Source organism: Cibotium barometz, chromosome 34, assembly GCF_041138505.1.
Source record: "Cibotium barometz isolate CiBa-2024 chromosome 34, ASM4113850v1, whole genome shotgun sequence".
In the NCBI taxonomy this organism is placed as follows: Eukaryota; Viridiplantae; Streptophyta; class Polypodiopsida; order Cyatheales; family Cibotiaceae; genus Cibotium; species Cibotium barometz.
Genome location: NC_141079.1, coordinates 13,667,085 through 13,693,678, shown reverse-complemented (window position 1 = coordinate 13,693,678; position 26,594 = coordinate 13,667,085). Strand labels below are relative to the sequence as shown.

At 49.6% G+C, this 26,594-nt stretch overlaps 1 protein-coding gene across 1 annotated transcript in view; it reads left to right on the top strand.

The window, feature by feature from the left end:
- Window positions 1-25,315, top strand: part of LOC147618721 (beta-adaptin-like protein C) — an 83,848-nt gene extending 58,533 nt beyond the window's left edge. Inside the window, exons 12-16 of the mRNA XM_086773757.1 lie at window positions 23,456-23,548; window positions 23,667-24,067; window positions 24,158-24,347; window positions 24,491-24,697; window positions 24,797-25,315. Coding sequence (XP_086629883.1) covers window positions 23,456-23,548; window positions 23,667-24,067; window positions 24,158-24,347; window positions 24,491-24,697; window positions 24,797-25,111 — 1,206 coding nt within the window. The 3' untranslated portion in view covers window positions 25,112-25,315. The remainder of the gene's footprint in view (window positions 1-23,455; window positions 23,549-23,666; window positions 24,068-24,157; window positions 24,348-24,490; window positions 24,698-24,796) is intronic.
- Window positions 25,316-26,594: the final 1,279 nt, after the last annotated feature.

Genomic DNA, 26,594 nt, shown 5'->3' with positions numbered 1-26,594 from the left:
AAAGCTTCGGAGAAGATCGATAACTTCAATGCTTAGAAATCAGCACTCTTTTCGCGACAGAATTAACGCACAAAAACTGAATGAAGATGTGCAGAAAATAGAGAGAGAGAGAGGGAGAGAGATGGAGAGGACACAATATTGGGTCCCAAATATCCTCTCTAGGGCCCCCACCACGGATGGTGTATTTGCTTTATTAGAATGATGTAAATCTAAAAAGAAAATACAAAAAACTTGACCTTTCTTGGCTGAGAAAACTCTGCCCTTGACCTGCAGTCCTTCACTCCTTCGCTTTAGCAACTCCTTGGCTTGTCTAGCCCTTGTATGCAGAGCTCTTGGTGAAATCTGAGATGAAACAATGGGATTGTGGGCTCCTCAATTTATACAACTCCACGATGGTGGTTTATGCACACGGCATACGCCTCCCCCCATTTCCGTAGGCCTTTGTGGGTATATGCCAGGCATACTCCACCCACATAGACAAGTTTTCTGATCTCTTGGCGGATCTTAGCAATATGCTAAAGGGTGTGAAGACAAGAAGGCAAAAGATTCGAATGACACCACGAACGTTGGAGGCATTCAAGAACCTCAAGGTGGCTTTATCAGAAGCACCTTGTTTAGCACTTGCCTCGTGGGACGAGCCATTTCTGGTAAACACCGATGCGAGTAACATCGCAATTGGAGGTGTATTGCAACAGAATGGTCATCCAGTAGCTTACATGTCTCGTAAGTTACTGCCCGCAGAGAAAAATTACTCAGTCTATGATCGTGAACTCCTAGCAGTTATACAAGCCTTGAAACATTGGAAACATTTTCTGTATGGCCGTGACTTTGAGGTTCGCACTGACCATCAAGCATTATGCTGGATTCAGACAATGCCAAGTGCACTGTGGAGTGATCGACAACACCGCTGGAGTCGGATATTCTAGCAATTCGGTGGTATGATTGAGTACCTTCCAGGAAAGGTCAATCCAGTGGCCGAAGCTTTGAGCAGGAAGGGACAAGTGACTACGATTCAAACCACTCATAGTTGCAAAAAAACGCGTTTCAAACTTTAGGCTACTCGTTTGAAACGTGCAAACGTTTCAAACGTTTGAAACGCGTTTTTTTGCTGGGCCAGTTTTTTTTTATGATAGAAAACGTACGATGCAGTATCTCCTGGCATTTCAGTTTTGAAAGTGACGCTTGAAAGAGACGTTTCCAGCCTTTGAAGTCTTCCAGGTTTGCTTGCACCCCTACCTACGCACCAGTCCTTCTCCCCCGGCCCCTACGCACCGTAGGTAACAGGTTTGTACTAACCCTAAATCCTGATTTTTTCTGATTTTGGACCAAATTTCAGATTTGAAATTTGGGCATTTTTTGCCAGGTTGCCTACATTGGTGCATGCACACCTTGCCTACGCACCAAGCCTACTCCTCCGGCCCCTACGCACCCTGCTTCTCAGGTTTTTAATAACCCTAAATGCTGATTTTTTCTGATTTTGGACCAAATTTCAGATTTGAAATTTGGGCATTTCTTGCCAGGTTGCCCAAATTTCTTCATTCATTCATCATGCCTCGGGCTAAGGATGCCATGTGGAACCACGTAACTCCTGTGAGCAGATATGGGGGTTCAGGCACAGAAAGGTGGAAATGCAATTTTTGTGCCAAAGTGTCAGGTGGGTCTATTATTAGGGTAAAGGCCCATTTTACAGGAGTAAGAGGGGAAGGCATTGGCCCTTGCAGTCAAGTACCAAGAGAGGTTGTAGCGTCTCTTCAGCAATGGAAGAGAGAACATGAAGCAGCAAAGGGAATTCAGCCTATTGATGATGATGTACAGGATACAGATTCTGTAGGTGATGTGTCCAAAAGAGCTAGGACAGAGGATGATTTGCAGAGTCAAGCAGGTGGGTCTAGCTCCATTCCAAACATAAAACTGTACCAAACATAAATTTATGGACACCCCCCTAAAAAAAACCTGGAAAAAACACCTGAAAAAAAATTTGAAAAAAACTTTTAAAAAACTTTTGGAAATTTGTTTGAAACGTTTTTGAAACGTTTCAAACACGTTTCAAAAACGCGTTTCAAAAAACGTGTGGCAACTATGAAACCACTAGATTCGATCTTGTTGGTACAGGACTAGATGACATGAAGCACACGTACGTGGATTCGGAGGAATTCGGTACACAGTGGGAACAGGCATTGGATGCCACAGGACCATGCCACTTTCTGATACGCGATGGTTGGCTTTTCTACAAAGGCCGACTGTGTGTCATGCAGTCGTTCAGGGCAGCTCTTCTCCTCCATGATGCCCATGACGCCATTACAGGTGGTCATAGGGGCATGAATTCGACTCTGGAGAAATTGGAACGGCAATATTATTGGCCAAAGATGAGGTGAGATGTGTTTACATATGTACAGTGCTGTGATATTTGTCAAAAGGTGAAAGCTCCTCACGGAAAGAAGATAGGGTTATTACAGCCCTTGCCAATTCCTGAGGATCCTTTCCAAGACATTTCAATGGACTTTGTCACGAATCTGCCTCCCAGTCCGAGTAAGCGTAATATGCAGTGCTTAACTATTGTTGATAGATTTAGCAAATTTGTTATGCTTATTCCTTGCAGGGCCAATGTGACCGCTGAGGATGTTGCCCAGTTGTTCATTCGGCATTGGTATCCGATTGGCGAGATTCCTAGGACCATAGTGTCAGACCGAGATGCCAAGTTTACCAGTCATTTTTGGAGGGCATTGTTTGATACCTTTGGTACTAAATTAAAATTTTCCAGTGCATTCCACCCACAGACGGATGGCCAGACAGAGATATACAACGAGTCGGCCTTTGATGTGCTGAAGTGTTATATCCACGATCAGCAAGGTAAGTGGGAATCTTATTTGCCTTTAGTTCAAGCTGTTTTGAATGATTCTTTTTCTTTAGCTATTGGCAGGACTCCATATGAGGTAGCGTTTGGAAGACCTTTCCAATCGTTGTTGACCAGGACCTCGTCTTCAGTACCTGAAGCGAATAGAGTGACAGAGTCTTACCAGGAGATTTTAGAGTCAGTTAAAGACAGGTTGGCTAAAGCACAAGAGGCCTACACTCGACAGGCCAATAAAGACCAAAGGGATATGAAGTTTTCGGAAGGGGATTGGGTTTATCTTCGGATTATGAAGCAAAGGTTGAAACAGGTGGGCAAGCAATGCCCAAAGTTGTGTTTCAGGAGCTTCAGACCTTTTCCCATCAGGAAAAAGATTAATGAGGTGTCTATGCAGTTAAAGCTACCTCCGAGTTGGACTATGCACGATGTGTTTCACGTCAGTTGGTTAAAGCTATATGTAGGTCCTATCCCTTTAGAAGTCAAAGATGAAGCGGAACCAGATATTGTTGATGAAGCAGAAGTTATGGTTCCAGAACAGATCCTTCTGCACTGTTTCAAGCATGGCTCAGGCCGAAGACTAAGACAGTTGCTCACGAAATTCCAGTACCGAGGGATCCACGAAGCGGTATGGCTCGACAAAGAGTTTTTCGAAGACTATCCGGTGTTCTTGAGGGATTATTTGGAGGCTATGCAGGTTCCGTCAAGTTAAGCAAAAGGGGATGTCACTTGCATCCCGCACTTGGATGCCACGTAGACATATGTGTACAAAAGGTGAGAAGGTGCAGGGCTTGGGATGGTGACTTGGTCCCATGTGAGCCCAGTCCGGGACAAGTCCGCGCCAGGGATCCATCTCAGTCGTCCGAGGTCAGGTGTGCATTGTCATGCACAGGAGTCCAAGGTCAGGTGTGCACTGTCGTGCACATGAAATAGTGCCAGTCCGCGCTGTGACTCTCCCTCTGGAATGATGTCAGTGATTCTGTGTATCTGGTATGGTACCAGACGCCAGATCATTGTGTAGTTAGTTAGGGTTTGCTTTTAGAACAACGGGCCAGCCCATAGGGCTACCCCGGGTCTTTGTGTGGGCATGGGGATAGTGTGAAACCCATAGTCACAAGGGACGGTGACGGGGACGGGACGGGGGACGGCTATAAGTAGGGAACGGGGACGGGGGAGGGAACGACATATACTTTTTTTTAAAAATTTTTCTACTCTACACTTATTCTACTTTGGAAATACATCAAAATGAGCACAAATTTACACTAAAATGGTAAGCTTTTGAGTCATATTAATAATTAAGTAGATACAAAATGAGTCATGACTCAGAGTCAGGACTCAGGAGTCAGGACTAAGCCTTAAGGAGGCAAAATACATGGACGGACTCAAATGAGTCAATGACAAAAAAGTGCTGAAGGCTAGAGGCTAGAGGCTAGAGCTAAGTAGTAAGGCCCATGAATCATGATCCATGAATGATCATCCACGTGAAGTGCTCGCCTCATGGTCATGGGTAGCTTGTGCCAAAGAAGCATCAAGCTCATCGTCAGTCTCATCCTCACTGGCATGTTGCTCCTGCACCTCATCCTCTTGTTGCTCTTCTTGTTGACTCATCTCCCACTCGGTGAAGGAATCTGCCTTCTTGGTCACGCTCTTGCAAAGCATTCGCAAGTTCGCGCTGACGAAGACAAGGTCATTGGCACGCTCTACCCCGAGTCGGTTCCTCTTCCTAGAGGCAATGTGGCTGTAGGTACTCCAAAGTTGCTCCAAGGAAGAGGAGCTAACGGCCTGGCTAAGTATGCGGATGGCAAGCTGCTGGAGCTCCGGTCCATCTGAACCAAAATCCTCCCACCATAGAGCAGCACCAACTTTGGAGCCGTCAACCTGTGCATCATGACAGCCATAGGAGCCATGAAATGACCTTTACATCGAAAGCTGGTCCCTGATCTTGCGCCTAACCGATGCATCAGGCACAAGACGATCCAAGATGATCCTCCATCCAGCGCTCACCTCCCGGTCGCTCTCCTGCTTGTTGCCTTGGAATTTTGGGTCCACCACATAAGCTACTGCATGCAATGGAGAGTAGTAGGAATTCCACCTTCCTAGACACAAGGCATGGATCTCCTCGTATCTGTCTTCGTCAGGCACGAAGTCTTTCAACTTCTCTATCATGCGATCCATGGCCTCGTAGACCTTGCCTATGCATGGTTGCATAGCGTCTACAATCCTCAATAGGTGGACTATGGGCCTCACCATAGCATCTGTGGTCTTCACACGCTCCCACCAAGAGGCGTCATCCGCCCGTAGCCTACACTCTTGGCCAGTGTTTGTATGGGACTTTTGCATGGCGACAAACTCGTCGCTAAGGAAAAGCCCCCTCAAAGCACCGCTACAATCCTTCAACCGGCCCAACATGAGAAAGTTGTAGGCAAACCGGGTGTCGGCGGAATATTTGAGGAGAGAGACAGGACCTCTTGTTGAACTCATGCCGAAGTCTTTGGTGGTTGAGGACAAAGGAGACCATGGTGTTGGCCTCCTCAATGAGCGGGCTGATCCATGGTAATGCCCCGATGTCCTTGAGGAGGTTGTTTAGGCAATGAGCCATACAAAAGGACACCGTGACATGTCCATACATACTTTGGAGAATAGCTCCCGCCGCCCTATTGGAAGGCTCCCCATCCGCAAGCCCACTACATGCTCGGGGCCAACGATCTCCATGGTGGTAGCCCACTCCGCCGCAAGCACATCCGCGTTCTTCTCAGTGCCGGATGCATCATGAGATGAGATGAAGTACATCTCTCCGCGGGAATATGCAACCATGCCGTGAATACTCCTCTTGCGGGTGTCACTCCATCCATCCACAATGAGGGAGACTCCGTTCCTCTCCCATTGCCGCTTTGTGTTGTCGGCCGCTTGCTCTACAATGCGCTTCTCCTTGTCGAGCAATGTAGTGCGCAAGCTCTCGGATGAGGGGGGCGTATAGGTTGAGTCATACTCCCCAATCTTCTTAACCATGACCTTGAAGTATTCCGACCTATTCAAGAAAGTAATTTACTAATGAGAAGGGGACTAGGATGATGAAAACATGAATGATGAATTGGCAATGATCGATTGCACAGCCGCTTGAAAGGCAATGTGGTCGTGGAAGAAGAAGCGGGCCACCGCCATATCCACCTCCTCCTTCAACTTAGGGTTCCAGTTCTCCCCAAGTGTAGATAGTCGCCGTGGGCCACGTAATGATTGAGAGGCCGTGGAGATGGAGGGTGCCGGTGTTGTGGATGGAGTAACATTCCGACTTGATGGTGAAGGTGATGGTGTGCATGATCCCGATCCACCACATGACTCCATTGTAGAGGCTTGAGTTCCTCTCCCCATCGTCGCGGGATCCACGGCCACTCGTGGTGTCCTTCTTGTCGCTTCGACCGCTTCGTAGACGCTAAGCTTGCCAAGAAGTTCCCGTCTCTTCTCGGGCGTGACATTCGTGCAAAACCTCACCTCATGCCCACTCTTATGCAAGAGGTGGGCTCGCACTTTGTCGGCGCCACCCGTTCGCCAGTACGGGCAAAGCTTGCATACCGATGGCCGCTAACCGCTTCCATGAATGGATGTGGTGTAGTTAACCTCCTCCCACCATGTCCATCCCGTTGTCCTTCTACGAGAAGCCCTGGCACGTGAGGAGGATGCCATGGTTGAAGATGGCTTGACTCTTGAGCCTTGAGGAATGAGAGAGAGAGAGAGAGAGAGAGAGAGAGAGAGAGCCTAGAGTCTTGGAAGTTGGAAGAGTCAAGACTCAAGAGGCTTGAGGGAGAGGTGAGAGCCTAGGCCCTAGAGCTTGGAACTTGGAAGTTGGAAGAGAGAAGATTCAAGAAGCTTGAGCCTTGAGAGTTGTGAACTTGTGTGTGCTTGTAGCCTTGTAGAGGCTTGTTCTTATATAGATAGGCAAGAGAGAGAGAGGAAAGCCTCAAGGGCAAGAGAGAGAGAGGAAAGCCTCAAGGGCAAGAGAGAGAGAGAGGGCCAAGCCTCAAAGAGCCAAGTCCCAACAGCCATAAACGGCTAGAAGAGCCAAGGCCCAACAGCCATAAACGGCTGGAAACGGGCAGGCAGGTGCAACGGCCAAAAACGGCAGCAACCGCAGGCGCAACGGCTCTCTGTCGTCCCCGCACAGCGCTGTCCCCGACAGCTGTCCCCGTCCCTGCGCCGTCCCGTTTCGCCGTCCCGGCGTTCCAAGCCTCCGTCCCCTCCGTCCCCTGTGACTATGGTGAAACCACCCCCATGAGGGCCAGGAAGGCCCTGGCTGAACCCACCAGCCATGGAGGGGCTGTAGGACAGCCCCAGGGGAAGGCCAGGGGTAGCCGACTGGTTATCCAGTCCTAGGAGGGGTGTAGGGCAGGTATGGGGCAGCCCATACAAGCTACCTAGTCCCCAAACAGCCTAGAAGCAGTGCCCAAACCTGGCTTAATGTAGGTGCCTGATGCCCAACCAGCAAGAGAAAGAAGCGCAGCTTTTATGGGATTTTTCTAGCATTAAATGCTGATTTATAAGTCGTGGGACAATTCAGTGCTGGCCGACTGGACTTAAGCTGGCCGACTGCTCATCCTGGAGTAGTATAAATAGAGGAGCCCACAATCCCATTGTTTCATCTCAGATTTCACCAAGAGCTCAAGCATACAAGGGCTAGACAAGCCAAGGAGTTGCTCAAGCAAAGGGGCGAAGGACTAAAGGTCAAGGGCAGAGTTTTCTTAGCCAAGAAAGGTCAAGTTTTTTGTATTTTCTTTTCAGATTTACATCATTCTAATAAAGCAAATACACCATCCGTGGTGGGGGCCCTACAGAGGGTATTTGGGACCCAATACTGTGTCCTCTCCATCTCTCCCTTTCTCTCTCTCTCTCTCTCTCTCTCTCTCTCTCTCTCTCTCTCTCTCTATTTTTTGCACATCTTTATTCAATTTTTGTGCGCGTTAATTCCATCGCGAAAAGAGTGCTGATTTCTGAGCATTGAAGTTACCGATCTTCTCCGAAGCTTCCGCATGCTACACTGATGACTTACATGGGTGACAACATGGTCACTTGTATTCTCTCCATGTTCCTCCCCTTGTCCTTCCCTGAGCCTACCCGCAGCTGCACCATTCATAGCTGCTGGTTGTACTAAATTGTCAAAGAGCCAAAACTTAGTACAAGGCTCTTGGAAATGTGCCTGAAAACATTCTTTCTCGGATGGGTTGGAGAGGCATGCCCCCTCGCTAGTTGGTCAGTGGCAGCGGTGGTCGTGCATAACTTGGGACCCATAAAAGTGACTCCAAGGTATACGTACTTATGCACAATCTCCGCTGGAGCCTCTCTATATGAGAAAGATAATCGCGAGGTGACCACATAAGATGTGTTGAAGACCATAACTTTAATTTTACCCAAATTGACTGTAAGCTCTCTCTCCCAACAAAATCTGTTTAGTACATACACGTGTTTCTTCAAACCCTCAGCCGAATCTGAGATCAAGACAATGTCATCCGCATATAGCAATAAGGGTACTAGTGTCTGGGCCAATGGTAAGCCTCTGCCTCCAAAACTGTCCACAAAGACTACAATTTGATCAATGTATAGACTAGAAGAGTGTAGGTGAGAGTGGGCATTCCTTCTTAACCCCAATAGTGCTACATATATCTCCCGAGAGTCCACTGGGTTCACGCACTTAGCCAAGTACTGCCTCATATAGTGCTTGAAAGAGTGCACAGTGCGGAAGCATACAAGCACTAGTGTGTGTTGAGAGAGAGAGAGAGAGAGAGAGAGAGAGAGAGAGAGAGAGAGATATGAAGCAACTATGCTGAATATACTGGACTAAAACAGTCCCAAGCAAGAGACATAAAAGGTCTCATAAGAGAGGGATACAAAAGGAAGACTAGACTATGAAAAATGAGGGAGGCAATTCTTTCTCAAATCTCTCAATTCGTAAGTTCAGTTTTTTTTGACCTTATGAAGGTATATATATATATGAAAAATGAGGGAGGCAAGACCTCCTATAAATAGGTAAAGAGGGCTAGCCGACTGGACAACACGAACCCGACCTGGGAAAAATGCCAGAAAAATATGGAAAAATAAAGTGGCCAGCAGCCATGAAAAGGGACCAAAAAGGGAACTCCAACCATGAGTAGAAACTGGGGATGAATGTGCTAACACCCCTCTCAGCACTAGATACTGAATAAACTCCGAGAAGCCGAAGATGAGGAGCCAAGGAAGCCTGAGAAATCGGCTTGGTGAACAAATCTGCTGCATTCTCTGCTGAAGGACAATACTCCAAAGACAAATCTCCACCAAGAACCCGTTTACGAGCATAGTGATACTGTATCTCAGTGTGTTTCGTACGAGCATGAGACACAGGGTTCTTGGCAATGGCGATGCAACGCTGATTGTCACACCAAAGAAGAGTAGATCCGGTAGGGGTTAAGCCAAGTTCTCCCCTCTCCTAATAATCTCCGCAACCAAATCTCCTCACATGTAGCATAATAAACTGCATGATACTCCGCCTTTGTAGAGGAAAGCGCCACAATAGGCTGCTTTTTATTGTCGAATGCTGAGTATCTAGATCTCTAGCCCAATCTGAATCAGACCATCCAAGAAGAGTGCACCCTTGGCCATAGAAGATGCCAAAGTCCAAAGTACCATGCAAGCACCGAAGAACCCTGAGAGCACACCGCCAATGCTATTGACGGGGTAGGAAACGCCTGGAGGATTGGCTTTCTACTAGGTTTGGTATCGCATATACTTGCCTGGAAACGCCTGATCTTATATGGTTTCATGAACGGAAATTGCTCATGCCAATGCTGCATTGCATAGCATCTTTATGTGCTTGCTTGCAATTGAAATTGCATGCTGTTTTCATGCTTGCTTGACCAATGTGTAGTTCCGGGTAAGGGGACGTCCGCCCGTGAACCGTGCGTGTGAAACTGTCTGCTGACATGGTTGTGTGGCATGTGAACAGGTGGTAAGTATTACCCAATCTAGGCTCGAATAGCTCTTAGGACTTGGCCAATATTTATAAGTGAGTGCGTTCCCACTTCATTAAAGTTTGGACGCCCAAAAGTCACTTATAAATCATGACCGCTTCCAAGTTCACACTCATTGAAGTCCCGAGGCAGACAAGACTCAATGTCCAGGACCTGATCCTCCCTTTTTACTCACAAATGGGCATCTCCCCATGTCCCCTCACCTGATTGGATCCCAGTTCACTCACTTATTAAGAGAAAATTCGTGTTTTCTCTTCATGAGGATTTTTGGAGGCTATAAACTTTGTTTTTCCACCATTTCTCTCCATTTCCAAGCTCTCCATAGCCATACCCAACTTGCTAGGGTGTTTTCCAAGCTTCCAAGAGTGTTTCCAAGTGCTAATCACTCTCCTACTCACTCCCAATGACTGAAATTCAGCAAAACAGCTCTCATTTTTGCTGTAATTTTTGGTCTTTTTACTGAAAACCCTAATTTCAGCCTTTCTTTCTCAAGTTGAACCATAGGGGAAGCTTTCCCAGGGTTCCCTTCATCCTCTTGAAGACCTTTGTCGGGAAGGATTGCGGCAAATCGAAGATATCAACACCTCTAAAGCTTCCAACGCGAAGGCTTCCGCTTGCAACAACTTCAATGAAGACTGGTAAGCTAATTGGACAATGTGTTGTCATTACTTATTCAGTAGAAGGATAGGACTCCTTGTTTAGGGTATTCCTAGTCTACTTACTAAGAGAGGATTTTTTGTAAAACGACGCTCGCTGAAGCTGCGTCCCACCTCCTGCCTGCGTGACCTGCACACCAGCCCCCCCCCCCCCCCCCGCCATTGTGCTCTTGCCCCCCCCGCCTGTTGTTGTTCCTGCGCCACCTTCCCTCGGTGCTCTGCCCGCCACCCTTCGCCTGCTTTCTGCTGCGCCCCCCCTCCCTCGCTGCTGCGCTCCCTGCTTGCCCCCTCGCCCCCTCCCTCCTCGCCTCTTCGCCTTCTCGCCCCATTCCCTTCTTCGCCCATCTCGCCTCTGCATCGCCCCCTTCCGCCAGCATTCTCCTCCCCGCCCCTCAGTCGTGCAGCTGCCGCCCCCCCCCATGCTTTTCCTTCGCCGTTTTTACCCCCCCCCCTCTCCTTTTGGTGCTAACCTCCGCTCCCCTGGGGTTTTTGTTTCTTTTTTCCTCCGGTCTTCCGCCTTCCTGTGTGCAGCCCGTTTCTTGAAGGTTTTCCGCTTTCGCCTCGCCTACGCCTGAGCTTCAGACTCTGATGGAGACTCCTCCCGCCTCGCCTCAGAGGGACTCATCAGCAGCCCCCTCGCCCGCCCCCGAGGACACCCCCATCAGGCTTTCTCTTTCGCCGGAAGAGGAAGCGAGCCTCACCGCAGAGGTGGAACGCCTTCAGGCCCATTCCACCATCTGCCGTATAGTCGGCACTCGCCCCAGCAGAGGGGAGATCCGGGATCTTCTCCAGGCCCGCCTGCTTGCAGATGTGGGCAAGATCCTGGACGTACAGCTTCTGGGCCGGGGACATTATCAGATCGAGTTTGAGACCGCCCAGAGTGTGGCCAAGGTCCTTGCCATGAGTCCCCTTGACATCAGGGATGCTCGGGCTTTCTTCAGACTTTGGCAGCATGGCTTTGATCCAGTAGCAGCTGAGCAGGGAGAGCCCCTTTTTCATGTTACAGTTTGCTTCCCTGGACTCCGTCGGGAGTATCTTCCGCTTCTCTCTCGGCTAGGAGCATTGGTGGGCTCGGTACTCGAGACTGGTCCCACAGCAGCTTCAGTGGTGGCCAGAGCAGCTGGGCTACCCTCCGTCAGAGTTTTGGTGTCTGACATCTCCTCCCTTCCTAAGGTCATTCAGCTACCTAGGATAGGGGGGGATGGATTGATTAGAGAGTGGAGTTCTCGGGGCTCCCGAACCAGTGCTTCATATGCAGGCAGGTCGGCCATCTGGCCAAGGCCTCCCCTCGCAGGAGACCTCGACCCTCACCACAGCAGCAGGCCCCTGATGGCCCGCCCACCACAGATGCGGCACGACAGGCTGCCTCCGGCTCAGGCCACAGAGACCTCGGAGTGGCAGCCTGGACAGGGGCGCCGCCGAGGGAGACAGTCACAGCAGCACGCACAAAGACCGCTGCAGTAGCAGCCACAGGCTCAGCCTCACTGGGTTCCCGTGAGGAACAGCTTTGCTCCTCTCCAGGAGGAGCCCCCTGCAGCGACTGAGGACCAGGAGATGCTAGCACCCCCTCCTTCACCCCCCCCCCCACCCCCACCCTCATCTCCTCCCATTGCCTCGCTTCCACCTTCGCCTCCGCCCGCCCCCGCTCCGGTCTCGGCAGCGGCTCCCTCTCCGCCCCCCTCGCCCCCCCCTCCTCCCCCCCCACCCGCCTCGCCTTCCCGGGAGACCTTGGCAGTCCCCTGGCGTTCGCCCGCAGTCCGGAGGGCGCTGAGCACCGATCTCGCTCGAGCACCACAGAGGAGACCTGCCATGCGGATCCGAGCTTCACGGATATCATCTATCCGCGGTCGGCTGAGTCGCCTCGGTGTTAGACATCGATCGGAGGCTTTCGGTTACGCTTTCACTCGGCTTTTTGGAGCAGAGGGCCCCCATGAGCCAGCACCCATCCGCGTTCATGTAGTGATACCTCCGGCCCGCGGGGAGGAGGCACTTGATTCAGCAGTGGCCTTCTCGTTCCCTCTCTGTGGCCCTTGCGACCGAGAGTGGACTCTAGAGCTCGCTATTAGCACTTTGAAGACTCAGGCAGTTGAGTTTTCACATCATGTGAGCGACCTGGAGGTGACAGATGTGATAGGCCGGCTCTGGGAGTTGGCTCATTTTTTCTTGGATCCCGGGAGTGTGGATGCCTCAGGGATTCGTCACTTGGTCGTGCGTATAGTGGCAGACTTAGCACGCGACCCTGGATATGTATGTATACACGAGGTTGCTTTGTCAGAGCGGGAGGCAGTCGCCATGGGCCACAGCCACTGGCGCCTGATCCGGGATTCTTGCAGTACACCGGGTGGGCAGATTCGCAGCCGCTCGGATGGGGACTACTCTCCATCCAAGCCGCTTGCGAAGGCCCGCCGCACGGCTGAGACAGCATCTACCTCAGCAGGTCATCCATGAGGATCATCTCATGGAATGTACAGGGCCTGGGCGGAGCACATTTTATACGCTATCGAGGTTGCTTGAGGCAGGAGCTTCAGAGATGCCTGGTTGGTGGCAGCATTGATATTTTGATGATGCAGGAGCACCACTTGGGTGAGAGCAGGATCCGGAGATATGGTTCGGTGATGCCTGGTAGATGGGATACCTTTTGGTCTGCAGGGTTTGGTCCTTTGGGTGGACAGGGAGGAGTTTGCATGGTCATTGTAGATGTATGGCGGCAGGCCATTGTGGATCGAGGGATCATTGTGCCTGGTAGAGCACAGTATGTCATTCTGAGGGTGCATGATGAGCTATTGGGCGTGCTCAACGTCTATGCGCCTAATCATGCCAGTGCCAGAGCAGAGTTCTGGACCCAGGTTACGGATGCACATTGGTGTGTCGGGGGAGACTTCAATATGCTTGAGGACCCGGCCGATAGGGTGGGAGGCAGTCATGTTACAGTGCACGGCACGGAGCTTGCAGCTTGGGATCGGTTTTGCATGACACTGAGGATCATTGATGCATGGCAGCATGGGGCTTTCTCTCGTTCTCAGGACAATCTTAGTTTCTCTCGGTCGGATCGTCGACAGGGAGGGACTAATTTATCACGGATTGATCGCTTTTATGTGGGCGACTGGTTAGGGGAGCGAGGGGGCTCCGTCGGCATTCTCGCTGGCACCTCATTTTCAGATCATGCGCCAGTTATCCTGACATGGGAGGAGAGGACACGGGAGCCCAGCTTGCAGTTGAGGATCCCAGAGAGGGTACTTACAGATCCCAGTCTCGCTGAGGACATTGAGAGGATCTGGCATGATAGTCAGTGCTTTGACCAGGATGCAGCAGGCCAGTGTGCCCAGGGACTCATCGAGCTTAGCTCTTTTCTGCACGCTGCAGCTTTGACACGGCTGGGAGAGATTCGCGAGAGGGAGCATCGGCTGAGACGTAGCCTTGCCTCGTTACAGCGCCTCCAGGAGCAGCAGCCGGCATGTGAGTGGTTGGCGTCCCAGCTGAGCCAGGCACGCCAGGAGGTTAGAGAGGTAGAGGAGCAGAGACATGAGTTTTACTATCGTCGTCAGGCCTCTCAGTGGACGCAGCTTGGTGATAGAGTGACTGGTGAGTTTTTTGAGATCACTGGACCCCGCCATGCTCGGGCAGGAGTCCGTCAGCTTGGTAGACCGGATGGTTCGGTGGCTACTGAGCCCGGGGAGATCAGAGCCATAGCCACTGCATTTTATAGAGACCTGCTTTCAGCGGAGCGAGCCACTGAGGACAGAGATGCTTGCAGACAGACTGTGTGGGCCCATGTGCAGAGGAGGGTCACAGATCGTATGCGTTCGGTTCTTGGTGCGCCTCTTTCAGAGATTGAGCTTGCCGAGGCCTTGAGGGTCCTGCCGCGACATAGTTGCCCAGGGGAGGACGGACTGACGCCGACCTTTTTTATGCGCTATTGGGACCTTTTGGGGCCAGGCCTCCGCAGGGGCTTTCAACATGTTTTGGACACTGGGGTGATGCTGCAGAGCTTTTCAGAGGGCTTGATCTATCTTATCCCCAAGGGGGAGGGAGTATCAGATGATATTCGGCATTGGAGGCCTATTACGATCCTCAATACTGTCTACAAGGTCTTAGCAAAGGCCTTGAGTTTGAGGATCCAGCCCTTCCTGGGGGAGTTGATTCATGCTACTCAGACAGGATTTGTCAAGGAGCGTAGTATCCTTGACAACATCTTTACTTTCTGGGAGGCGACGGCCAGAGCTAGATTTCTTGGCGAGGACTTGGTCGTGATGCTTCTCGATTTTGAGAAGGCATACGATAGAGTTGATTGGGGTTTCTTAGAGGGCACTATGCTTCGCGTGGGCTTTGAGCCAGGATGGATCAGAGGGGTGGCGGCTCTATATTCCATAGCTCGCAGCCAGGTGTTGATTGCAGGAGGACGGGGGCCGAGTTTTGAGCTGACAAGATCAGTCCGTCAGGGGTGTCCCCTCGCTCCCTTTCTTTTTCTCTTCTTTGCGGAGGCTATGAGCATGCATTTGACGGCAGAGGAGGTTGGTTTGAGAGGACTTCAGCTCCCAGTCCGGGGGGAGGACTTGCTTGATGCTGAGTTTGCAGACGACACGGACTTATTTTTGCATGGCCAAGAGGCCAATCTTCTTCGGGCAGAGTAGTCGCTCCAGGTTTTTAGTGCAGCTTCGGGAGCATTGATCAATTGGCGCAAGACAGTGGCCTTTTGGATCAGTAGTGCTCCCACTCCGGCATGGAGCCCGGACCGCGGTTTTAGATGGATTCCTCCAGGCACAGCAGTGCGGTATTTGGGATGCCAGATTGGCCTAGATTTGTCACCTGAGCAGCAGATTGCCCCGCTTCTTCTGAGCATTCGGAAGAAGCTTTTGTATTGGAGTACAGCTCGACTATCATTGGCTGGGAGGGTGGTGGTGGCAAATCAGGTGCTGTTAGCGACCATGTGGTACATTACGTCTTGCTGGATCTTCTCGAGCTCTTGCATCAGCCAGGTACAGAGGCTGATTAGGAACTTTCTGTGGTCTGGGCGGGACGGTCAGCCAGCTCGGGCAAAGGTTGCATGGGCAGTTATTACACTTCCGCTGGCTCAGGGAGGTTTGGGCATTATAGATCCAGTCGATCAGAGCAGAGCCTTATTGGGGAAGCTTATTGTTCGGGGGTTGCTTCCAGGCGGTGAGCCTTGGAAAGAGCTCCTCTTGCAGCGGCTGCAGGCTCGGGCGCCCCCAGCAGGGGGCACTTGGGCACCAGATATTCGCTCGATCTTCATAGAGATGAGGAGGACAGGCCTCAGTAGAGGATGGGAGGACAGATTTGCTTTGAGTATCCTGAGAGCTTGGGAGCTGCTGAGACCAGGGCTCTCTCAGCGACCTCCTTCTTGTGTTGAGAAGCGGGCCAGACAGCCGCTCATCTGGAGCCCAGCGGTTCGCACAGAGCAGGGTCATATGCTGGGTTCTCGGCCTCGTTTAGCCTGGGGGTCTTTAGCGGCAGGCCCAGCTCGTAGTTTTGGAGACTGGCAGGCCTTCTGCAGTCTCCCAGAGGAGATCCAGGTGGAGAGGCTGAGTCACTTCAGAGGGGGGTTGATTATGAGAGATGATATTCAGGAGGCACTCACAGAGGAGTGGTTCACGCCTCTCGAGCCAGTGACTCCATGGTGGATGGGAGCCTTTACACAGTTGGAGATCCTGATTGCTGTCAGAGCTTGCACTGAGGATGGCAGTTGCCTCTACTTTGAGATTCAGGATGAGGGAAGACTCCAGCGAGTGGAGGAGGAGTCGCCTTTGGTTGCAGAGTGCACCTTTCAGAGGATTCGGGTGGTGGCCGCCGCTTCTCGGAAGTGGCATATAGACCCCGATCCTGCTGATGTGCTCCCGGATTGGCGCATATGGGCATATGCAGCGCGCCCCTTGGCCCGGCTACAGTGGGACCCCGGGGAGTATGAGTGGCACGATCCTTATGCATCCCTTGAGGCCACAGAGATTACCTTTTTCCAGTATACTGTTCGGCTGGGGCGGCATATTTTGACGGCGAGGAGGACGGTCTCTCCAGCGGCAGCGGGGCATTGGCGGCTACAGGGACTCTCACAGGAGTTCCTGGAGGATTTTTGGGCTCGGCTCTGGGCTAGTCGACAGGCCCGCAGGATCTCGACTTTTCAGTGGCTGGTCGCCCACAGGGGCTCAGCAGTTGGCACTTGGCTTGTTTACAGCGGTCTTTCGGCGGCGTGCGTCCGATGCGGCCACCCTATGGAGACACAGAGACACTGCCTTTGGGATTGCCCTCAGGCGCAGCAGATTTGGCTGCGGATGCTGCATATTCTGGCTCCCCTCTCTCCAGAGGGTATCTTTACGTGGGGTGCCGCTGCTTGGTCGACTTCGTCAGGGCCTGCTATGGGCTATGAGATGGAGCAGGGCAGTCAGGCCATCAGATTTATTAGGGGCCAGCCTCGCCTGGTTCCGGCACCGGATTTCTCGTCCGCCAGCCGGACACAGGAGCGGGATTTACGATGGGAGCTTCTCAGCAGCCTCACCATCTGGTTCACCTGGAGGACCCGGTGCTTTACGGCCTTTGAGGGGAGATTGGAGCCACCAGCAGAGACTGTACGTGGGATTTGGCAGGAGTTGATCCACACCCTGCGAGGACAGTACGACCGCATCCGGGGAGACTCGGATGAGGCGATCTTGCGGCGCCAGGCCTTTCACACCACTTGGCGTTGTGGCCCCTTCTACACCTTACACACGGGATCCCCCCGTTGGCACTACAGGCCACCTGTTTGGCTCTTCCCCCCCCCTATTGTATGATTTAGCCTCTCAGTCCTTTATACTGATGCTTGTATTTTGCAGCACCTAGGGAGAGTCTCCCGGGCTGCCATGCTGTATTCACTGCTCTGTTTCTCTTATGAGCAGGAGAGATCTTTTGTAGCCCTACGGGTGTTTTTTCTATAACTAATGAAAGGATCTTTTCTCGGAAAAAAAAAAGGACTCCTTGTTTAGCCGCCCTGTGTAGTATTTCTCTTGTCCTATGTGCTCTTGAAGATGTTGCTACCTTGCTTGGTAGAACATAGAGCCAATGGTAGAGAATATGGGCACTGAAGTCGGGCCAGGCATCAAGGCAGCTCCTTGGTGATCTACATCAACATACCATTGTTTTCTAAAAGCTGAAGTTCATATGCATTGGCATGGAGGATTTGGCAATGGATGCCCGTGAAGCTATGTATTGAATTTCTCCAATAGTAATACAAATTACTCAAGGGAGGGTTCGACCGTTCCGGCTCATTGTGTGTCTCTTGTCAATTCAGCAATTTACTTCTTGTATTTGAGCAAGTGTCCTTCAAATCTTAGTGTATTTAAGTGTATTGATTAGCATTGTGTTCAACCAAGTCACATTGGTATTAGAGCATACGGTTGTCTTTCACTTCTATTGTGAGAGACGATCACCGTGAACACTAGCTATCTCTACACTTGGAACATTATGGACAGCCATACAATGAATGTTGGAGATGCTAATACAAGAGGCAGGGACAATGAAATGCATGTCTCCAATGCTTTACAGGATGAGCAAACTCATGTGGTGCACAATAGGGAACATGAATATGTGGGAGAGCCGTCTCGTGGCAAAGAAAAGATGCAAGCTCTCCCCCCCACCACACTCTCTCTCGCTCTCTCGCTCTCTCTCTCTCTCTCTCTCTCTCCTCGCCACTAACTCGGTACTTTCATAGTTTATTTCATGTTCATTTTGTTCGTTTTTTCTGGACATCCAGAAGACATTGACAGTTGTACATTGATTTGTCTCATAGGTCGAGTTCGGCCTCTAGTAGACGTCAATACAGCTCTCTCTCTCTCTCTCTCTCTCTCTCTCTCTCTCTCTCTCTCTCTCTCTCTCTCTCCCGCAACTCTCTCTCTCTCTCTCCCTGGAGTCCTCCCGACAGTTAGCTTTACAGGGAGACACGGCTTGTTGGTATGGACAGATGACATCTTGGTTCCAGGCACATGGTTTTAGCATGGACAGATTGCCTCCCTTCCAGTATTCTCTGGAGGCACCCTCTCTCACTCTTACACGGACAGAGATTACCAGACTCATCCGTCAGGATTTAGTTCAGCTGGACATTAGGAGGACATGGATACAGCCGACTGAGGAGCTGGGCACGAAGATGGCTTTCTACAGAGAACATTTTCTTCAGCTCACAGCAGATGGTTTTGTGATCAGACCCAGTTACATGGATGTACACTTGTCTCATGCAGTACGATGTGCTATTGGTCAGATTCGCACATCCTCACACCAGCTTGAGATTGAGATTGGCCGATATAGAGGTATACCAGCTGAGGCCAGGATATGCCGAGTATGCCATGGGGAGCCAGAGACAGAGCTGCATTATATATGCCATTGTACTGCATACTATGAGATACGTGGTCGTTTCCACTGTTTATTCAGAGAGGGTTTTGGACCACTTTCCAGAGTCATGGGGTACCAGGACCAGAGGTGTTTGGGATTGTTCTTGCTTGAGCTGCGGAGACATAGAGATAGCCTGCTTAGGCGCACAGAGAGCCAGACTCAGAGGCACATTACAGACTTCTTTAGTCCGGCCATCACTGCGCCAGATGGACCACAGCAGCAGCAGGACATGGATACCGCCCACACCAGAGGTACACTGATTGATCGTGCGATTGAGCTTGGGTGGTCCAGACGCCCACGACCACGGAGGAGGGCATCCCAGCATAGACGGATGTTGCAGCGGCAGATTCGGATTATTCTTGCGAGGCATGCGAGACACCCAGTCAGGGTGCTGACCACACAGGATATTGAGGAGATCCGCCAGTGTCCGATGCGGCACATATTATGAGATGGAGGTACCTCCATAGTGTACCTTCCAGTTCCAGTTTCATTTTTTAGGTGCCAGTAGTATCATCTTTATTTTTTCATTTTCTGGGTTTTTTTATCCAGACATTGTATCAGATCCACCATGATGTAACTTTTGGTCTCATAGGTCATTATGGCCTTTTGAAGACGTTAATATAACATTTCATTTCATTTCATTTCCCTCAAGTCTCTCTCTCTCTCTCTCTCTCTCTCTCTCTCTCTCAGCGAGCAGGTTTACGCTCATCGAGGCAGGCAGGCTTCAAGAGAGCTTTCTCTACCACTGACCATGTATTCACTTTTTGATGTATGATTGATCAGCCAGAGTGAGGAAGAGAAAGCTCTATTGCTGCTTTATGGATTTCCGTGAGGCATTTGACACAGTACCACGAGAGAGGCTCTTTCAGCGCCTGCAGTCTCTTGGCATACCAGCAGATATGACATGGGGCATCTATGCATTATATGAGCAGGTTTTTGGGCGAGTCAGATGCCTAGGAGGTATGTCCGAGACTATTGCTAGCACCATTGGTGTGAAGCAAGGATGCCCACTTTTCCCCACGCTATTTGGGTTATACATTGATGAGGTGGCTGACTTCATTACACAGGGAGGCGGAGATGGAGTTGATCTAGCAGGTACCTCAGTACATATTATGCTTTAAGCTGATGATATTGTATTAGTGTCTGAGTCTTCAGGAGGTCTACAGCAGCATCTACATGCACTTGATGATTTCTGCACACAGAGGGGTCTTACTGTGAACCTTGGGAAAACCAAGGTTACGGTCTTTCATACATCGAGACAGGGCAGGAGTCAGCTGACATTCACTCTCGCAGGACGCCAGGTGAAGGTGGTGACATCATACGTGTACCTAGGGGTTACCTTCTCTGCAGCATCCACGGGCTTCACCATGGGTTCAGCAGCCAGAGCCAGATTGACACGGGGATATGCAGCATTGGCTATGCTAGAGAGACAGTGCCACCATGCGCATTTTCAGGAGCCCCGGACGAAGGGGTGGCTATTTGACACATTAGTCACACCAGCACTGATGTATGGAGCAGCGGTATGGGCGCCAGGACTTGCTACCCATTGGTGGACACAGATAGAGAGACCACAGGCCCTCATGATGGCACGCATGATACACAGCAAACCGTCAGTACCTCATGACATTATCCGAGCAGAGTTTGCTGCGCCTCCTATGATGGTAGAGGCCTTATTCTAGACGATATGCTTGCTAGACAGATTCAGAGAGATGCCACGGGACAGATTGTCATGCAGTGTTTTTGAGGCATCTAGACAGCTGGTTGAGGCAGGAGACAAAGGATCATGGTATGCACAGGTCACACATTGGTTCTCACAGCATGGCCTAGACATGGATACCATTCCAATATGACAGAGATGCACCACATATCCGTCTCTCTCATAGTGAGAGAAACAGAGTATTGAGACAAGACCTATGGCAGCTCTATACACGAGAGACATGGATATCACCTACACAGCCTCTTCTACGAAGATGCTATACTACAGAGATCACTTCATGAGTATCACTGATGATGGATTTATAGAGAGGCCTAGATACATGGAGGGTTTTTTACCACACGGCTCCCGAGTAGCTATTGGTCAGCTTAGAGTCTCATCACATCGATTGGAGATCGAGACTGGCAGAGCAGCATGGATCCCCCGAGAGGAGAGGGTATGCAGATTGTGCAGAGAGGAGGTGGAGAGTGAGGAGCATTATGTATGCAAATGCAGAGCATATACAGCCATGAGAGAGAGAGAGAGATCCCATTTTATTCAGAGAGCCACATTCCCTACGCGAGATCTTTGAGGCAACAGACCAGCGCATACTGGGGAGATTCATTCTAGACATACAGCGTCACAGAGAGACATCATTATAGGCTCAAACAGCTCCAGAGGGGGAACGACATTCCTTTGACGCCACTACATATGCTCAGGCTATTGGGTGCCTTATTTATTTGTGTACTACACGGCCAGATATTCAGTATGCCGTATCTCAGTTGAGCAGATTCATGCACAACCCGCGGTTGTCACATTGGCAAGCTGTGAAGCGTGTATTCCGGTATTTGTAGGGTACCTTGTCTCTTGGATTGCTTTATCCTGAGGGGGGTGACATGCAGTTATACACTTACAGTGATTCAGATTGGGCTGGTGATTTTGATACCAGACATTCCACTAGTGGAAATTGTTTCTTTCTTGGCTCTTCATGCATTTCTTGGCTAAGCAAGAAACAGACCACAGTGGCCACTTCGTCCTGTGAGGCAGAGTACAGAGCAGCCTACACTACTACTGTTGAGTGTGTTTGGCTGCGTCGTCTCATGACTGATATGGATATTTCAGTGGAGGAGCCTACACCTATCTATACTGATAGCCAGAGTGCCATTGATGTGGCCAGGAATCCTGTGTTTCATGCTCGCACGAAACACATTGAGATTCACTATCATTTTGTTCGGGAGAGACTCCAGGCAGGTGATATCAGTCTGATCTACTATCCTACAGATCAGAATGTGGCAGACATCTTCACCAAGGCATTACCACGTCCGAAATTCGAAGCATTCCGCACTGCTTTGAATTTGTTTCCTTTTGGTGGATGATGTACAGTGATCACATATCACTCCAGGGGGGTTTGTTGGGTTTTATGCTGTGTATGCACCCAGAGGAGTGCTAGTGATCATCAGTAGATTACTGGGGCACTTTTTACTTCAGCTAGTGGAGGTTTTTTCCCCAGTTTAGCTTAGTTTCACTTATAAATAGTTTATAAGTGTTTTGGTCCACCCGGCACATTTTATGGCCGGACATGTGAACACATCTTTTAGGTCACTTTATTATGTGGCTATTGTACTTCACATTATTAACTGAATACACAATAAGAGTCGTGTTGTCTCTTTGCTTCGCCACGTTTGTGTTTGCAGTACCTCCAAACCCTAACCCTAACAGCTGAAAGCCTTCAATACCCACAGCCTCATCGAGCCACACATTCTCGAGTGCCCTCCAGACCCCACTCTTGTGTGACTCTAGACCGGGCCACGGCCGATGTCGTAGACTCCCTAGACCTCGCTAGCAACACAGACATCGAAGGGATCTTGGAGAGGCACAGAGCCACCTTCCCACGCCTGGCAGATCTTCTACAGGCTAGCCCCATGCTCGATATCCTTCATGGCCCCCTGCCCCTACCGGGGGGTTGGCTCCGTAGGTTGTATGATGATGATGGTCCCACTTTGTATCATATGGCTCGGATTTGACAACCCCAGCTCATAGCTCTCGTCTTTGTTTTATTTTGAACCATGATGAGATTACATGGACACTATTGTATCACTTTTGGACCTTGGTCTCATAGACCCACTGGATCTTTTGAAGACGCTTATTATAACTCTCTCTCTCTCTCGATCCACGTGTGTGGGGCCAGCACATCTTGGACTCGAGGTGGGCTCTCTTGCAAGATCAAATATGTCATCCATGATTTATCTGCTCCTGCTGGCATGGGTGGGACTCATTATCTGTCGTACTCATCTGGGTGGTATTCTGCCGACCCTACCTCCCTGCATGTCTCCTCATCGGGGTCTCTGTGATGGTGCAGCTCTAGCAAGTACAGGCCCAAACGTCCATGGTATCTGTAATGTATTACATGTGTGAGAGTACCAAACCCTTTTCTATAGAGACAATGAAACCTTCTTCGTATCTCATAGTAAACTGGGCATCCAAACAGATATGTTCCTCTGTTTCTATTTTCCCCGTGATGCATAGTCTGCATATCTGTTCCTCCTGTGACATGCCCACTACACTTCCCATCTCTTTCTAAAGGCTGTGGGAAAACATCCTTGGCTGACCAATGGCAATCCTCACAGCATGGGCTGCATCTATAGAGATAATTGGGTTTCTCAATGTATATGTATACATGCTCATACATTTTATATACATACATCATGTACTTATGATGAATATATGTGCACACAGGCACGCTTGCATGGGTGCATGAATGTACACGTGTGTGTGTGTGTGTGTGTGTACATTTTGAACTGCTCTTAAAATCCTTTGCTCTTTTTTCTTTAGTTTTGAATGAGCTAGTGTTTAGTTCGCCACTAAGTGTTGACTTAATCTGTTTCTGGCAATATAGGTTGTTCTTAACAATGCCACTCAAGAGACCGACAATCCAGACCTTCGTGACCGAGCATATATATACTGGCGTCTTCTCTCAACAGATCCTGAGGTTTGGCTAGGGATGAACAAAATTTTTATTGTTAAGCGGAGGCACATGTTATTCACCTGCTTTTAATGCAGAGATCACAGTTTTTCCATATTTTTCTCCCGATTGTGGGTGATTGCAGGCAGCCAAAGATGTAGTGCTGGCAGAGAAACCAACCATAAGTGATGACTCAAATCTGTTAGACCCATCCTTACTTGATGAATTGTTGGCAAATGTTGCCACCCTTGCCTCTGTCTATCATAAGCCTCCAGATTCATTTGTAAGCCGTGTGAAGGCTGCAATCCAGCGGCCTGAGGAGGATGAGGAGTACCTGGAAGGACAAGATTCCGGACAGAATGAGTCTTCTGCTCCTATTCCTGAGGTTACCTCAACGTCAGGTCCTTCAAGTGCTCATGTCTCAGCGCCTTTGCAGAATGCAGCTGCACCACCACCAGCTCCCATGCCTGATTTGCTGGGCGATTTGATGGGTTTAGATAATGCTCTTGTACCTGTGAGTGAACCTACTGCTGCAGCTCCTTCTGGGTAAGATTATTTCTGGTGGAAGTACTATAAGTCTGAAGGTTCCTGGACGAGCACTTTTGTGACTTGGGGGGCTTTCTTGTCTTGCTGCAGGCCTCCACTACCAGTTATATTGCCAGCATCAGCCGGGCAAGGGTTACAAATATGTGGGCACTTGATTCGACGAGATGGACAAGTTTTCTATAATCTTACATTTGATAACAATACGCATGCTTCTCTTGATGGTTTCCAGATACAGTTCAATAAGAACACTTTTGGCCTTGCAGCTGCAGGCCCTCTGCAGGTATTCAGCTCAAACATTGGGTTTTTTTGTTACTTTTGTGCTTGCTTTTGAGAGAGTTGCTCCATTATCTTAGATGACACTCAAACCTAAGCAGCAAGACTGGACCTTGCAAAGGGGCTTTACTCTGTTTTACTCGTATGCAGGTCCCTGTGTTGCTGCCTGGGACTTCAGCAAACACACTCCTCCCTATGGTGTTGTTTCAGAACATATCTCCAGGGCCTCCTAGTTCTGTTCTCCAGGTGGCTGTGAAAAATAACCAGCAGCAGCAGGTCTGGTATTTTGCAGACAAAATCCCTTTGCAAGTGCTTTTTGTGGAGGACGGCAAGATGGAACGGAGTACCTTCCTTGAGGTCGAAGCACTCCTCAGCTTTGTCAATTGTTTCTCATTTCAATTGCCTTTAAATATGTAAGGGAAGTGTTTTGCTAAGGTTTTTTTTTTTTGGCTGCAGACATGGAAGGCTCTTCCAGACTCCCATGAGGTTTCAAGGGACTTGCCCGGTGCCTTAATAAGCAATGTGGATGCAACCATAGAGAAGCTTTCTGCCTCATATTTGTTCTATATTGCACGGCGTGTGCTCAAGGACAAAAACCAAGATGTGTTGTATCTTTCTGGGAAAGTCCCTTTCATTTCAGGAAAGCTTATCCCATTCCTGGTTGAACTGACCACCTTGGTGGGATCTCCTGGTGTGAAGTGCGCAGTCAAGACGCCGAGCCCAGAGATGGCACCATTGTTCTTTGAAGCCATTGAGACCCTGTTGAAGTAGAGAGATGTGGTTCAGCCATTTGATTCCAATTTTGTTTAGCTTGTAGCATTGAGATGTATGGATCACTCTTTGGATGTTCAGATAAAAGTTGGCTTCCGAAAAAGACTTGGGGGAAGTTTGTATTTTTAGTGCATTCAGTTGCATGTGTCCAGACTAGTGTAATTTTTCAACATGTTAATTGAAGATATGTATGTTGTTGGCATTGCCATGGTTGTGTGTGTCCATCAGAGTTTGCCTTTGCAAGACTTGATTACAAGACAGAACTCAAAGCAAGAGATTTGGAGAAAAATGCTGAATCGTTGTCGCAAACCAAAGTTACAAACTGATGGCGTCTGTCCACTCGTGTGGTCCGGCAAGAAGCTTTGATGGCGATCTAGGTATAGACCTAGGACAAATGGACATCATGCACACACAAGGTTGCACTACTGTAGTGAAGATTGATCTAAACTGAATCATCTTGATATGAAATGAGGATTGTGAAGCTAGTCTATGTATAATATCCAGGGTTAGTCGTGTCGTAGGTCGGCCATCGTATGACTCGTCCAAATGGACCGAACTGATCATGTCGCCCGAGTGGAACCATACTAGTCCATAACCAAGATCTACGGTCTGTGCGTAGCTTCCAGATCCATCTGAGGTCGTCTTTGGGAGCTCGAACAAGTGTCCTAACCCAAGGGCAAGGTGTCTCGAGAGTCTTCTACCCAAGAGTACGGCCAATCAGCCCCCGCTAACATGCATACTACTTGGATGGCCAAGTCTACATAAGTTGTCTCCTAACTATCTGACCACACATGGCCAACATCTAGTGTCTAAATTGGGAATTGGTGGGGTGCTCAACATGATGGCTACTCTTCATATAGGGGATCTTATTGGCTTTGAGCATTTGACTTTGAATGAAGGGTTTGTTAGAGATCAATGCTCCATTCTGGGGGAGAAGGGTTGCTCTATTTTGTAAGGCCCACTGTATGAAGAGTAAACGTTGTGTTGAGCACCCCACCAGTTTTCATTTTAGACACTGGATGTTGGCCATGTGTTTTCGGATAGTTAGGAAACAGCTTGATTAGACTTGGCACCATCTCTACTACACGAGCCATCCTTGGAATGCACACTTCTACATCCAAGAGTGTTCTTTAAAGGCCTATTCTCTACAGATTCAAAAGGTCTCATCTTTATTGTGCACGATTCTTAGGGCTTTGGGTATTTGACTTTGCATGAAGGGTTTGTTGGGAAACAATGCTCCACCTTTGTCATAGGCACTATGCAAATGACGGATTGCTCGGAAGGATTTAAAAGATGAACTTGAGAACCCTAAACCCTAAGAAGTATGCACACTATAGATGAGACCTTTGAAAGTTGCATAGAATAAGAATGCTCCTAGATGCAAAAGTCATGTAGTATTAGAGCCCATTATTCGAGTGCACAAGTGACAAGAAGAAATGTGGCAATAGTAGAGGAGCATTTTAAGAGATAGAAATAAGAAGAC